The following is a 12,837-nucleotide window of genomic DNA, read 5'->3' on the forward strand; positions in this document are numbered from 1 at the left end:
TCAGACACAACGGGAGGAAAGATAAGAAGAGAGAGCAAAAAGATAACTTAGATTTGTCTTCCTCTCCATGGAATTTCTTCGGTGAAAATAAAATTGAGCCCAGGTCTATCAATTGGATTTTGTGAATGGAAGAAGTTAGACATTTGGAATCATTTGTGTGCATTTTTTCAGATTTATCAAATACATCTTCAGAGGTTCTTAACTTGTGATTAAAGACAACAGTCCAAACCATAACGACGATAAGAAATGGAGGGCAAACTTTGCTGTCCTGAATACAAAGATGAAAGACAACTAAAATGTCATCCATCCCATAACAGAAGCAATTAAACTATGTCACGTAGTCTTTACCCAAGAGACTGGTCTTCCTCTTTGGGTTAGATTCTTTTCAGTATATTAATTTGTTTATTCTCATATTTTGGAATCCAGGGAAATGGATTACTAGTAATTCTCACTGTTTTCCCTGCCGTTGGAGGCTGCGAGAGGCACTTTGTAGATTTTATAGGAATAACGTATTCTTGGTTCAACTTCAGATCTCTAACGATACGCTCGCTGCCCAAGAACACAGCATCTAAAGCTTGGCGCCAGAGTCTTTGCTAGTCTTCTAAGGCAGCTTCACAGCAATGAAAATACAAAGAATTTCCAGAATTCTGGCAGACGATTAGGTTTGCAGATTCGGGATCTAATCTGGGGCTAGATGACAAAAACTGTATACAAGTGTTTAAGTGTAACCAGCAAGGTGGTTAGATAGCAAAACGCAGGAGGAAGGATGGATGTCGGAACCCGTGATACCCACTCATTCCATCCTGAAAGTGCTCGCTAAAAAGAAAATGTGGGTTACAGCAGTCTGAGGTCCGGGCTGAAGCAGCCTGGCCATAGCAAGGTCCAGATTCGGTGGATGTCCAGACTCTTGTCCAACTATTTCTGGGAATTAATATTCATTGGCCTCCTTCCTGTGTGAGGCACAGTGACCCTAGGAGATGGTATTATGGGCATAATCTACACAGTTTAAAACTGAGGGCAGAGAATCTAACTGATTAAAAGCAGAGACCAGACTGGAATGTCTGAACTCGCCCTTTCAGGACTTTGGGTGAAGGCCAGGAATCTGAGTAGCCTAAGCAGATCCCTCCTGGTTCTCCAGGCTCTCCTGGCAAGTGAGAAGTGGCAAAATAAGACCAAATGGCAACACGATCAGCACGGGGGATATCGCTAGCTCTGCCCAGCTCCGGCGTAGGGCCAGCAGCTCGTAATTCAGGCCCAAGATCAAGGCTAAGGACGGAAGGCTGGTCACAGGAACAAATGAATCAAGCACTTCCTCTAGGACCCACAGTTTATACCCCAAACAGCTCCCTGCAGTTTTGTGTGTTTGCTTCTGAGCTAGAGAAACAAACCGAGTCAGACTCTCTAACTGGCCTTTTGTCAAACGCGTGGGTATGAGGCCAAGAAGTCAGTGGACAAGGAAATGCCGTGAAAGACACCAGCCTGGGGGCAGCAATCAGCTGGCCCATGCCAGCTGCCTCACCTGCTGAGCCCGCGGCCCCGGGCTGGGGAGGTCTTCGTCTGGTTTGATCTTGGACCTCTTGTTGTGCATCAGGTCGCCTGTGCTGCTGACTGCGGACTCACTCGTGGGCTTGTTCTGCTGGTCACATTTGCAGGGAGAGAGAGACAAAAACTGGGTTTTGATCAATGAGCGGGACCATAGCTACAACGTGCAACTTGAGACAAGCGCGCTCTTTGGCACTAGAATCATGCATCTGATAACGCTCCAATGCCGTGGTAACAGAGTGCAGAAAATGTGCTCGAGGCCAGAAAACATTCATGAGGCAGCTCCCCGTTTTTAACTCATGAGTATAAACTCCCTGTGGCTTTTAAAAGCTACACAAATAGAGCCAGGGGCCTGGCCTTTAACAAGCTCCAAAAGTGTATTCAAAAGAACAAAGTTGTGAGGGGGGTAGGAAACCAACATGAACTATTTGCAAAGTTCTTTAATTAGAGCACCCAGAGTCTTCTGTGAGCGGTATCAGTGTGGACATCAGAACAGAGGGCACTGCACGGTTTATTCTTCCTCTGAAGCATCCCAGGATTTGAAGCGCCTGCGCACAGGGCCCAAACGAGGGCAATACATTCACATGGTGTGTTTCCATCCACTGGGGTTAGAGACAGCACCGGGTCAGGGCGAGCGAAGCCTTATCAAGCAGCCCACTTTTCCAGCAAGAACAAAATGACTCTGGTGGTAGAAACCACTGTGTAATGAGGAGTGAGGGGCACACACAGAGCATGTTCACCGAAACTGAAGACTACTGCCCCGGGTTAGGAAGACAGGCTGCAGTATGGAAGCAGAGAATGCCGTGGAACCCTGCCTGTTCACCGCTGCTGCGGTGGCACGGCTCTCCTTGAGGATCACCGGGACGGACCAGCTCATCGAGCTGCCTCTCTCACCTGTGAGGACTCCGAAGGGCCAGAGCTGACCTGGACGGGATTCAGAACGGCAGGGATCCCGGGAATAGGCCTCTGCGTTGGAAAGGTTGGGGCAGGGTGGATGAGCGGAGGGCTGTGTCCGAAGGCCGAGCCTAAGCTCTGCTGTCGGCTTAGGATCTGCTGATGCATGTGGAGCGACACGGGCGCGGATGGGTAGGTGAAACTCAGGGCGGGGCTGCGCGGGAGACAAAGACAGGACCATCATGTCTGCAGAAGCCAGAGACCCGGGAGCACAGCCCGCCTGCACCTTCACTCTGAGCTTTACCATCCTGAGCCACATCATCAGGTCTGTCTGTTTTCATTAGCAGGTAAAAACGATTACTGACCAACGTCTTACGAACCTCCCAGAGAAGGATGACCACTAAGACAAGACACGCGTGTGCGTGCACACACACACCCAGACACGAAAGACTCAGCAAAACGGAAACAAAAGGCATCGGCTCAATAATAGCTATTTATTGCAATAACAAACTTTATATAACAAAGAGCCTGGGTGACTACATGCTTTATAGTACTTTTATTGGCTCTCAGTCCCGCATGTTCCCGTGCATGGAGCAATTCCTTTAATCTCGGCTCACACTGCGCGCTTTCATATGTCTCCAGATCTTATTACAAGAGGAAAGAAAATCAATTGGTTAAATGTGTTTTGAACACCATGCTTGTCATATCACTCATTTGTTTGTAAAGATGGAAAGCTTGGTTCATCCAGAATGCCACCTAAAGAATTTCCATCAGTGCCGTCTGGTTACAGAAGCTGATGGATTAACCTCTCCTGGCTGAAATCGGTGATCAATGGGCTCCGATGGAGGAATATTCCAATGGGAGAGCACAGCTCCCTCTTCCAGCTAAACAGCATTAAATGTCTATTAAAGCCCATTATACATGCTAATGCCTGTCACCACTTCATTATGCCACAGCGTTTCCCAGGCTACAGGAAGTTCGCAGGAAGCTGCACCGTTACCTAAAGATTTCTCGACTAGTAGGCAATGCCAGATTGTTCTTTGTGCCAGGCTAGTTTAGGAATCAAATCCTCTTCAAAGAATGGAGTGCTCTTGAGGAATTTGCCAATGGCTTAAAAACGCATGAAAAACTGTAATTGCGTTCATGAAAATTTCTTTCTCAAAAAATAATCAGTGAAAAAAAAATATATATATATTTCCCCCATTCTGCTGTGTAATACCCAGAAAGAATCAGGGTTTCTTGTAATGTCAAAGGTAGAATTCATGCAAATTTCCAATCTGGTGGGTTAATTACTATTGCTGTTAAGCGCATTAACCGAGAATATAATAATTACAATAACAAAATTCAAACCATTTCAACAACTTTAAGCAATAATTCCAAAGATATACTCTGTTCATTAATGTGACTCCACATTTGGCCTATTTGACTACAATCCATAAAAGGCAGCTTCAATGGGATTACATTACTATTATTTCTACAGAGAACCTTGCATTACAATAGCTTGCCCATTTAAGACTGAATATCATTAAGAATACCCTAGGAGAATTTCACCAGGCTTGGAGGAACTCTCCTTTCATTCTGTATTGTATTTCTTTAATAAAAGAGAAGCAGAAACATGGTGAAAACAGTCATTGTTCACAGTAAGTTAGGGAGAAATCAGTAATAATATTGCGTTTCTGCAGCGCTATAGTTTCTGCCAGTGTTTCCGAAAGCAACCATGAATGATTACAGCAAGACTTAGCTAAGGTAGCTGTGTGGATGATTGATAGGGCATTAATCAAAAGATGCATATCTGCCTCAGAATTTGTTCACAAGCTTTCTTCTAATAGCTGATTTCATGTTCACCGAGCTCCATGCCAGTTTGTCCAATTTATTTTTCAGTGTACAAGCCATTCATCAAAAAACACAATGATTTAACCCATCCCCCCTTTCCTTTTGGTGAATGGGTATTACTAAGTGTAACTACCTTACTCTACTCATTAAAAAAACAAAAAACAAAAGATCCCGCTACATATATATTTACAATGTGACACAGACTTTGTAGGACCCTCCATGCACTGTTCCTATCTCCTGAGCCCGCCACCATCAGCTAGGCTTGAGAAGGAGGCCCCCAGGGTCATTTACACTTCTAATTCTGGGGGGCACGATATTTGGGGGCTCAAAAAGTCAGGACCTAATTAAGAATCAAGACCACTAAAGTAAACATTTTGCAAGGCAGAAATCATCCTCAGTTGTATGCATAAGCAATTTACATATGTTAATAGCTGGACAGGGTAGGTGCATGACTACTTTTAAAGAGGTGTAGGAGGGCCGGCCCCATGGTGTTGTGGTTCCGCCCAGCATTCCCAGGATCCTGGGCGTGGACCTACACCACAGGTCAGCCATGCTATGGTGGTGACTCACATACATAAAAGAGAGGAAGCCTGGCACAGATGTTAGCTCAGGGTGAATCTTCCTCAACAACAACAACTAAGATAATAAAAAGTAAAATAAAATAATAATAAAAAGATGTAGCAGAGAAAGCAAAAGCGAGGCCAAGCATTGCCCCTGCCGTCCCCTGTCCTCAGGTGCATTCTCTCTGGCCTCAGCAGACATAGGAAGGGGCTGTGAAAGCTTTCAACACATTTGGGTCACGTCCTCTTTTGGGGCTGCTTTTTTGCTGGTAAAACCAGGTGACAGGAACAAACATTTTCTAAAATCCACGTCAACAATTACATTCCAAGGGATATGAGAACATATAGAATGCAAGAGTGATTTGCAGCCCTTATTCATAAGGAGCCAGCAACAGCAAGACTCTCCTCCGTGCAAAGAGCTGGGCGATGGCGCGGCAGGCAGGCAGGCAGGCTGCTCCCTCCAGATTACAAAGCCCATTCAGAATCTGACGACAGAAGTAAAAGGTCTTGGCTCTGTCACAGCATCAGTGAACCGCTTTGGGAGCCAAGGCTCCTCCTGGTCTCCGAACAGCCTGCGAAGTTGTCGACGGAGTTTCGCAAGGAAGCAGCAGAGGATGGGTGATGACGGCGCCCTGCACGTGCACGTCAAGCATCACAGAGAGAACACCCTCCTCCCCGTGCATGCCAAGAACTTCCAGAGACTTCCCACCCACAGGGGATGAGGGGATCCGAACAGCCCCCTCCTGCCCTCTGACCTGAGGGGCGGCGAGCCGTCATCCTAAGAAGCTCTGCCTCCTGAGACAGCAGGAGAGTCACTGCGTCCTTCCAGAGCTCAGCAGGGCTGCTTCCTTTTTGTCACTCAGGTTTCAGCTTAAATGTCACCTCCACAGAGAGGCCTCCTGAGACTGAGGCCCCCTCACAATGAGCTCCCTCTGCAGCTCCTCATCCAGTCACTCTCTACTGTCTGACAATTTTATTCTCACCTCAGCACCCGGCACACTCTGCAACCCCGTTCTCTCTTTCCCTCTGGAAAGTAAGGTCCAGGTGATCTGGGCCCTACTCTGGTTTGTGCCCCACTGAGTCCCCGGGCCTGGAACGCCGCCTGGCACAGAGCAGACACTCAATATTGAGTCAATGAGGGACGCAATCCCTTCCTCAGTATATTAGTTTCCCGTTACCCTGAAACAAATAACTACAAACTTAGTAGCTTAAAACAACACACACCTATCTCTTGTAGTTCCGGAGTCTCCGATGGGTCAGAAGGCTGTGTTCTTCCCGAGTCTCTAGGCTTCTTGCCTCTCCCACTCTCTACAGGGTGCCTGCAACCTCAGCTCGTGGCCCCACACCACTCTGACCTCCTCGTCTCACTCTCTCTAACTCTGAACTCCCTGCCTCCCTCTTATAAGGACCCCTGCGACTACACGAGGGCCACCTGAACAATCCAAGGTAACGTGCTCATCTCAAAATCCTGAACTTAATCACAGCCAGAAAATTCCCTTTGCCATGTGAGGGAACACGTTCACGGGTTCATGAGCATCTCTGGGGGCCATTATTCTGCCTCCCACACTCAGAATAGTCACTTCAAAGAAAAACATGTCTTCCTCCGAAAACTACAATTTGACAACGTGTCTGTAAAACAGGACACACAAGGTTACTGTCGAGATTCACAGCTTTCTGTAGCTTCAACAGCTGAGAATGGACCTAGCTGATTATGGAAGTAGGGACTTTTTTTTAGTTTTCTAGTTTTTTTTTTTTAAAGATTTTATTTTTCCTTTTTCTCCCCAAAGCCCCCCGGTACATAGTTGTATATTTTTAGTTGTGGGTCCTTCTAGTTGTGGCATGTGGGATGCTGCCTCAGCATGGCTTGATGAGTGACGCCACACGGGCGCCCAGGATTCGAACCAGCGAAACCCTGGGCTGCTGAAGCAGAGCGCGCGAACTTAACCACTCGGCCGTGGGGCCAGCCCCGGAACTTTTTTTTTTTTAAAGGAAACTACTTTTAGAAAACCTGAAAAAAAATCTTCCTAAACAGTTCATGTATTCATTTGATAATTTCCCAAAAATACAAAAAATTGATATTGTTGAAAACTTTTATAAATCTGTCTCCTCCAAAGAAAGACACAGTCTAGTCCAAAATTTGGTCTACCTGAGCTTTATTACCTTCCAGCCCTCACACTGCTGCCCCTCCTGTTCTTTCCTATCGATCACTGGAAGAGAGACTAATTTTACATTCTGATTTTTGAATTCTCTTCACTCAATATTTCATAAAGTATAATTAAAAAACTATTTTCACAACCACATGGATGAACCTTGAGGGCATCGTGTTAAGCAAAATAGGCCACAGAAAGACAAACACTGTATGATTTCACTCATACATGGAATATAAACAAGCTCATGGACAAAAAGAATAAATTAGTGGTTCCCGGGGGCGGGGGGGGGGGGGAGAATGGGCACAAGGGGTGAAGGGGCACACTTATATGGTGTATGACAAACAATAATGTACAACTGAAATCTCACTATGTTATAAGCTATTATGACCACAATAAAAAAAGAAACAAAAAAACTATTTTTACAGCTTTCACTTCTTTTCTAAATGACCACCTGAAATATGGGGTAATTTAAAAAACACAAACATTTATAAGAATGTGACTTAAGACTGTTAATCCACATTTAGTCAATAAGATCAGTAGAAAGAGTTAAGATGACCCAGAGCTCCCCAAGCAACACACTAACATGGTCATAGGCCTCCTGAGATAGTGACCCAGAAGTAAGTGTTAAGGAGGAAAAGAAAAAAAGTGCAAGATCATAAAAATCTGAGGAATGCAGTCCGGGGATCCTGTGGAACTGTTAATAAGCAAATGTGCATTCCAAATGTCCCCCCCCATACAGTTCGCAGCAGAATCTGGAGAAGCATCTAGAGACTAGCGTTCCTTGCAAACCACTTTGAGAAACACTCATCTAGGACAAGTTATAGACTAAATTAATCTAAATGTTAATTTGCCCTTTATTTTTTAAAGAGCGGAAAATGAGAAAAATGTGGATTTTTAGATCCCCGACTATAATCTGTGTGGTGTTTTCATCCATCAAATATAATTTCTATCCATCCAAATAGATGTATGGTTACTGAATTTTCGGTTTTATAAAATACCCTAAAGAAGCATTCCACTATATGCTCAGAGACAGCATTCTGAGTGCCTCTGAATAAGGGTAACTCCTTCTGTCATTCCACCTCATGTTCAGCTCTGGAGTGAGTTAAAAGTCACAACAAACTGCTATCTGAGTAGGAACCAGTTTTCCTGTTTTCCGAAGACTTAAAATTCAAATTCCCAAAGTCTGAGTCTGTAAGAAAGTCTTGATGTATTCATTCTATACCAAAAATCAGAGAGTTTTGTCAACACTCTTTTGCAAAATGTGGTCAAATTTCGCACACTGGGCCTTGTTTCTTACTCTTTTGGTAAATAGCACAGTAACGCCTCACTCATCTGGAAATCTCCTGTCTGGGAATCTCAGCAATTATCCCCAATTGGATTAAAATTCAGGGTATAAGAAAAAAGGAAGGATATTAAGCAACTAAAATAAATGTCATAAAATCCAGACAGTACATCATTCATTAATTCAACTAACTTTGAGTACTTTCCACATATCCCATTTATACTTCCAAAGAACAAAATAGTTACTTGTAACTGGAAAGTTATATATTAATTAATCAATACAGAAAACTTTGAAATTCATAATCACGTTTGACTCTTACAACAAACATTGTTTCACACCAAGGAAGTGACGTTAGTCAACATTTGTACAGAAACCCTTGTGATCTATCTGTAAATCAAATTCATATTTAATTCCTGGAATAACAGATAAGTGGGGACACCGAAAGTTTATATTGTAGAAAATCAATCAATAAACATTTATTCAACCCTACTATACATACAGGCAGGTCAAAGTCATTAATATTCAAGTCAAATGCATAATACCCAATTAAAATAGCCAATGAGACAAGCCCATAATGTGTTTTAAAGACGCTTCAGGAATTCTCTATTTGGTGGGGGTAAGACAGTGGAGGATATGCTGAATAACTTAATAATGGTACAATAAATAAAACAGCACAATCCAGCTTGCTGCAGCCCTTTATATTGGAAGGGTAAATACAGCTGATTATAATATTGGAAGATATCTGTTTCTAAATAAAAATTAAGAAAAAAATTGAGGAAATAAAAGGAAGATGGCAAGAGTCTAGATTACCCAGCCATTACACACTTAAAAGTAAAAGATTCTATTTTATTGTTTAATGACCTCAATCCACATGGCATTCTAATCCTCTCTAAAATAATAGTTTTTCCTTAGAGTTGCCACGGGACATCTCATTTCCTCTGAATCGCAGAGTGAGGGTTCCTTGTGCTCACGCACTGTATATGCAGAGAAAGGATGAGTGAGGTTGTGGGCAACTGAGTAATACTCCACACATTTTACTTATATTTGCTTCAGCGGAATGGCTCATGGGTCTCCAGGTTCATCTCTGGAACCCCTCCATGACTTGGAGGGCCCAGCTCCGAGCTGGGTAGGCTCAGGACTGAATAGAGAATAAACCAGAGCAGAGCCGTGGGGCGGGGGGTAATGGAAAGGCCCAAATCAGAAAGGCAGCACCCTTTCTCATCCAATGTAAAGAGTCAAGAACATGTGGCACCTTTGGATTCTTTGGAGATGCCTTTTTTAAATGTTGAACCAACACTAACTACCTTTAAACACATGTTTTTTTTCCATTGCCGTCGTTGTTAAATTTCATTCAGATGTGAAGTTGTAAAACACCCTTAAAAGAAACTCATGTGATACGTTTTATGATGTATTATTTTCGGTCTGGGCATTGGGATTAAGTAACCCCATGCTGCAATCAACCCAGTTTTCTATATGCTGAAGAACGCAATGACGATATTTACTTTCTATTATCTCACCTCTCCCAACTCTTTCGCTCATGAAACCAGAATTGCACGTAAAATCAGGAAACCGTCACCAGAGCAATAACATGAGGGCCCCAGAGTTGGAGAAAGTGACTTCAAGAAAAGAGAGGAAGGGGGAGAAGGAAGCATTCTAATCAAAACCACCTTTGTGGCTACTTGGTGGCTGTTGCACTAAAGAGGTCATCCACTTTCTGGTTACAGCTGTGGGATCTACTACACATCAGCTGCCATTCCAAGTAAGAGCAACTCTTTCCAGTTTTGCAGAGAAGGGGCCAACAGCTACTAATATTTGTACATGGGTAGGTATGGGGACACACATGCATGCATGTGCTTCTCTTTGAAAGGCAAAAAATAAAGCTTCCACTTCCATCCATAAAATCTCCTGGGGTAAGCTTATTGGAAAACCCAGCAGCCTCAGAAGTTCTACGTACAAAAATAAGATCCACACGTTCACAACAAATAAAGATCCGCACACTCAGCAAATGGCTAAGTATCATCCTAATGTCTACGTTGAAATAAACGCACTCTCTGAATAATGCTTTGGACAAACGTCCACGACGCTTTATATGATCAAAGTGTTCTAAAAGGCATGAAAAGCTACTTGCCATTACACAGCCAAACAGACAAGACCTCCATGAACAGGAATAGCAGCGACACCCTCTCCAAAGAGATTTGGCTCAAAGCACCCAAATCAGGTCACTGGCCAGCCATGCAGACATCGTTAGAAGAATCATATATTGACATAAGCATAATCACCTTTTTAAAAAATCATCAGATATTACTTCTCTGTTAAAAATGGCATTGCCCACCAATCCTTTTAGTCATGCCTCCCCTTGGAGGATTTCTAAGAGAGAAGGATGTAAGGCCTGGGGAACAGAAGAAGAAGTTCAGAGTCTGACGGACTAGGTTCTGCCAAGCAGGTAGCTAAGTGCCCCTGATTCAACCCACCAACCTCCCTGAGCATCAGCTCCTTCGTCCCCAAAACAATGCAACTTCATTGGGAGACTTGAAGGAGTCCTGTAGTTCTCGGATCAGTGGTCCATGACGCTGCGCATAACCTGGCCCCTGCCTGCCTCCAACCATGTGCCTCGGCTCACCTTCCCACGTTGACTGCCATCTGGCACCCTGGGCTGCTGACAGTCCCTCAACACCCAAATTGTTCCCATCCCAGGGCTCTGCCTGCTCCACCCATTCACTCCTATCTGATTGGAGGCTCTTCCTCCTGTGAGTTCTGTAAGGGCAAGGGTCACGTCTCCTCCATTCATTTTTGTATCCCCCATGCCTAGCACACAGCTGAATACGCAGGTAAATATTTGAGGAATGAATAACTGATTAAATGAAATACTATATGAAACCAATGACATCCGGGAGTAAATGAAAACTCTCTCTTTTAGTTAGTATTAATGACTTTCACTGATACTCGGGGAAGAAAAGCTTGTCTCATAATTTCGAGAAGATGCAGAGAGTTTTAAGGACACTGGTCTCTTGGCACTGTATTCATCCGTTCTTCCATGTTTCCCACCCAACTCATTTTTGGGTTGTTTCTCTGACATAATCACGGAGTTTACTCCTCGCAGGCAGCAGAACAGAGCCAAGGTGCTGTGGAGGCTGAGCTGGCTCCTAACTTGTCTCAGGAAGTGTTAACGGACCTACCACATACATCCTTGCTCAGGGGCCTGCTGTCACAGAGGCTGATACTGCATGAAACGGGAAACACCACTGGCTCACTTGTCACCAGGCAGAGCTCATCAGTGGTGGCAACAGAAGCCTGCCCGGACTGGTGAAGCTGCGGCTCTCGGCATCCAACTGTCACCTTCACGAGATTATCCGTCCTGGCCACGCCAGACCTAACGCTACTGAGGATATGAAACCACCTTCATTTTAGCCATTAAACTGAAGTGAGAAAGCTGGAACGAGCGGGTCAGAAATGAGCAGGTTACTCATTTCTTCACTCCATTTACATTCGCCAGAAGACTCCAGGAGGATGAAGCTCATTTGAAACACCTTCTCTTCCAACAGTGGTTCAATCTCTAGGGGAAGGGATCAGCAGGAAAAACTATTTCTAGTATAATGGCATTAACTGGATATTTATAGTATTGGCCTTAACCATACAGAGTGGGGGTTGCAGTCTGAATTTGAGAAATGTGAATCATCTGGTCTTAGATGGCAGTTTTCAGGATGATGGAGAAGTTCAAACTTCCTAAGACAGTAAATATTTCACAACGTCCCTTCCAAGTACATGGAGTTATTTTTTGGAATTATCATTTTAGTTATGATATTAAAAAAAGACGTAACAGATTTGGATAACATGTTTGAAAAAGTTAGACATAATCAAGCACCACGTTTTAATATGCTGATGGGCTTTTGTCAATATTTGCTGTATATGGTATTTTTATAGTAGTCTGAATTATTAAGTGAAATATATAAACACAAGAACTATACACAAACTTAAGATAAACATTTGCTTTTTTATTCCTTTATTTTGCATCCATCCCTTTGTCTCTATCTCTACGTATTTATCAACCTCATGGACATATAATATACTATTCAGATAGACCATAACTTTTTGAAAACCAGAAGCATTCATCTACCACACAGAAACTTCCTTTAATAAAGAGAGTGATTGGAATTCTAATTACTCATTAAAGAGCTCTTACATTTATTCATTCAAGAAATATTTGTCGAGTGGCGTCAAGGTGACCAGGCACAGATGTTGTGGGGTGGGTGTGCAGCCATGAACAAGACCCACACAGCCCTCAACCTTCTGGCACTGCGTTCTAGTGGAGAGAAACACAGACAACTACTAGATGAGCAAGACAATACGGGAATTTCAAATAGTGGTCAATGCTATCCTCAGCCTCTCGGACAACCACGCTTGAACTGGGACACGAATGTGAAGGAGACGCTACAGCACTTTTTAGAAAACTGAACGTGCGTCGTTAAACACTGAATAACACCTGTGGAAACGTAACTGACATCATTACTACATGCACTGCCCATACCGGAAGCAGACGAGGTATTAGAAAACATGAGTGTGGAAGCCAGTGTTTGGG

At 43.7% G+C, this 12,837-nt stretch overlaps 1 protein-coding gene across 8 annotated transcripts in view; it reads right to left on the reverse strand.

The window, feature by feature from the left end:
- GLI3 (GLI family zinc finger 3) overlaps positions 1-12,837 on the reverse strand; it is a 263,246-nt gene that overhangs the window by 64,721 nt on the left and 185,688 nt on the right. For all 8 annotated transcript variants that reach the window (XM_070264361.1, XM_070264360.1, XM_070264358.1 and 5 more), the window contains 2 exons: positions 2,437-2,650; positions 1,520-1,633 (listed from right to left, as the gene is read on the reverse strand). In XM_070264361.1, the coding sequence (XP_070120462.1) occupies positions 1,520-1,633; positions 2,437-2,650 (328 nt within the window). The remainder of the gene's footprint in view (positions 1-1,519; positions 1,634-2,436; positions 2,651-12,837) is intronic.

Source organism: Equus caballus, chromosome 4 (genome assembly GCF_041296265.1).
Source record: "Equus caballus isolate H_3958 breed thoroughbred chromosome 4, TB-T2T, whole genome shotgun sequence".
Taxonomy (NCBI): Eukaryota; Metazoa; Chordata; class Mammalia; order Perissodactyla; family Equidae; genus Equus; species Equus caballus.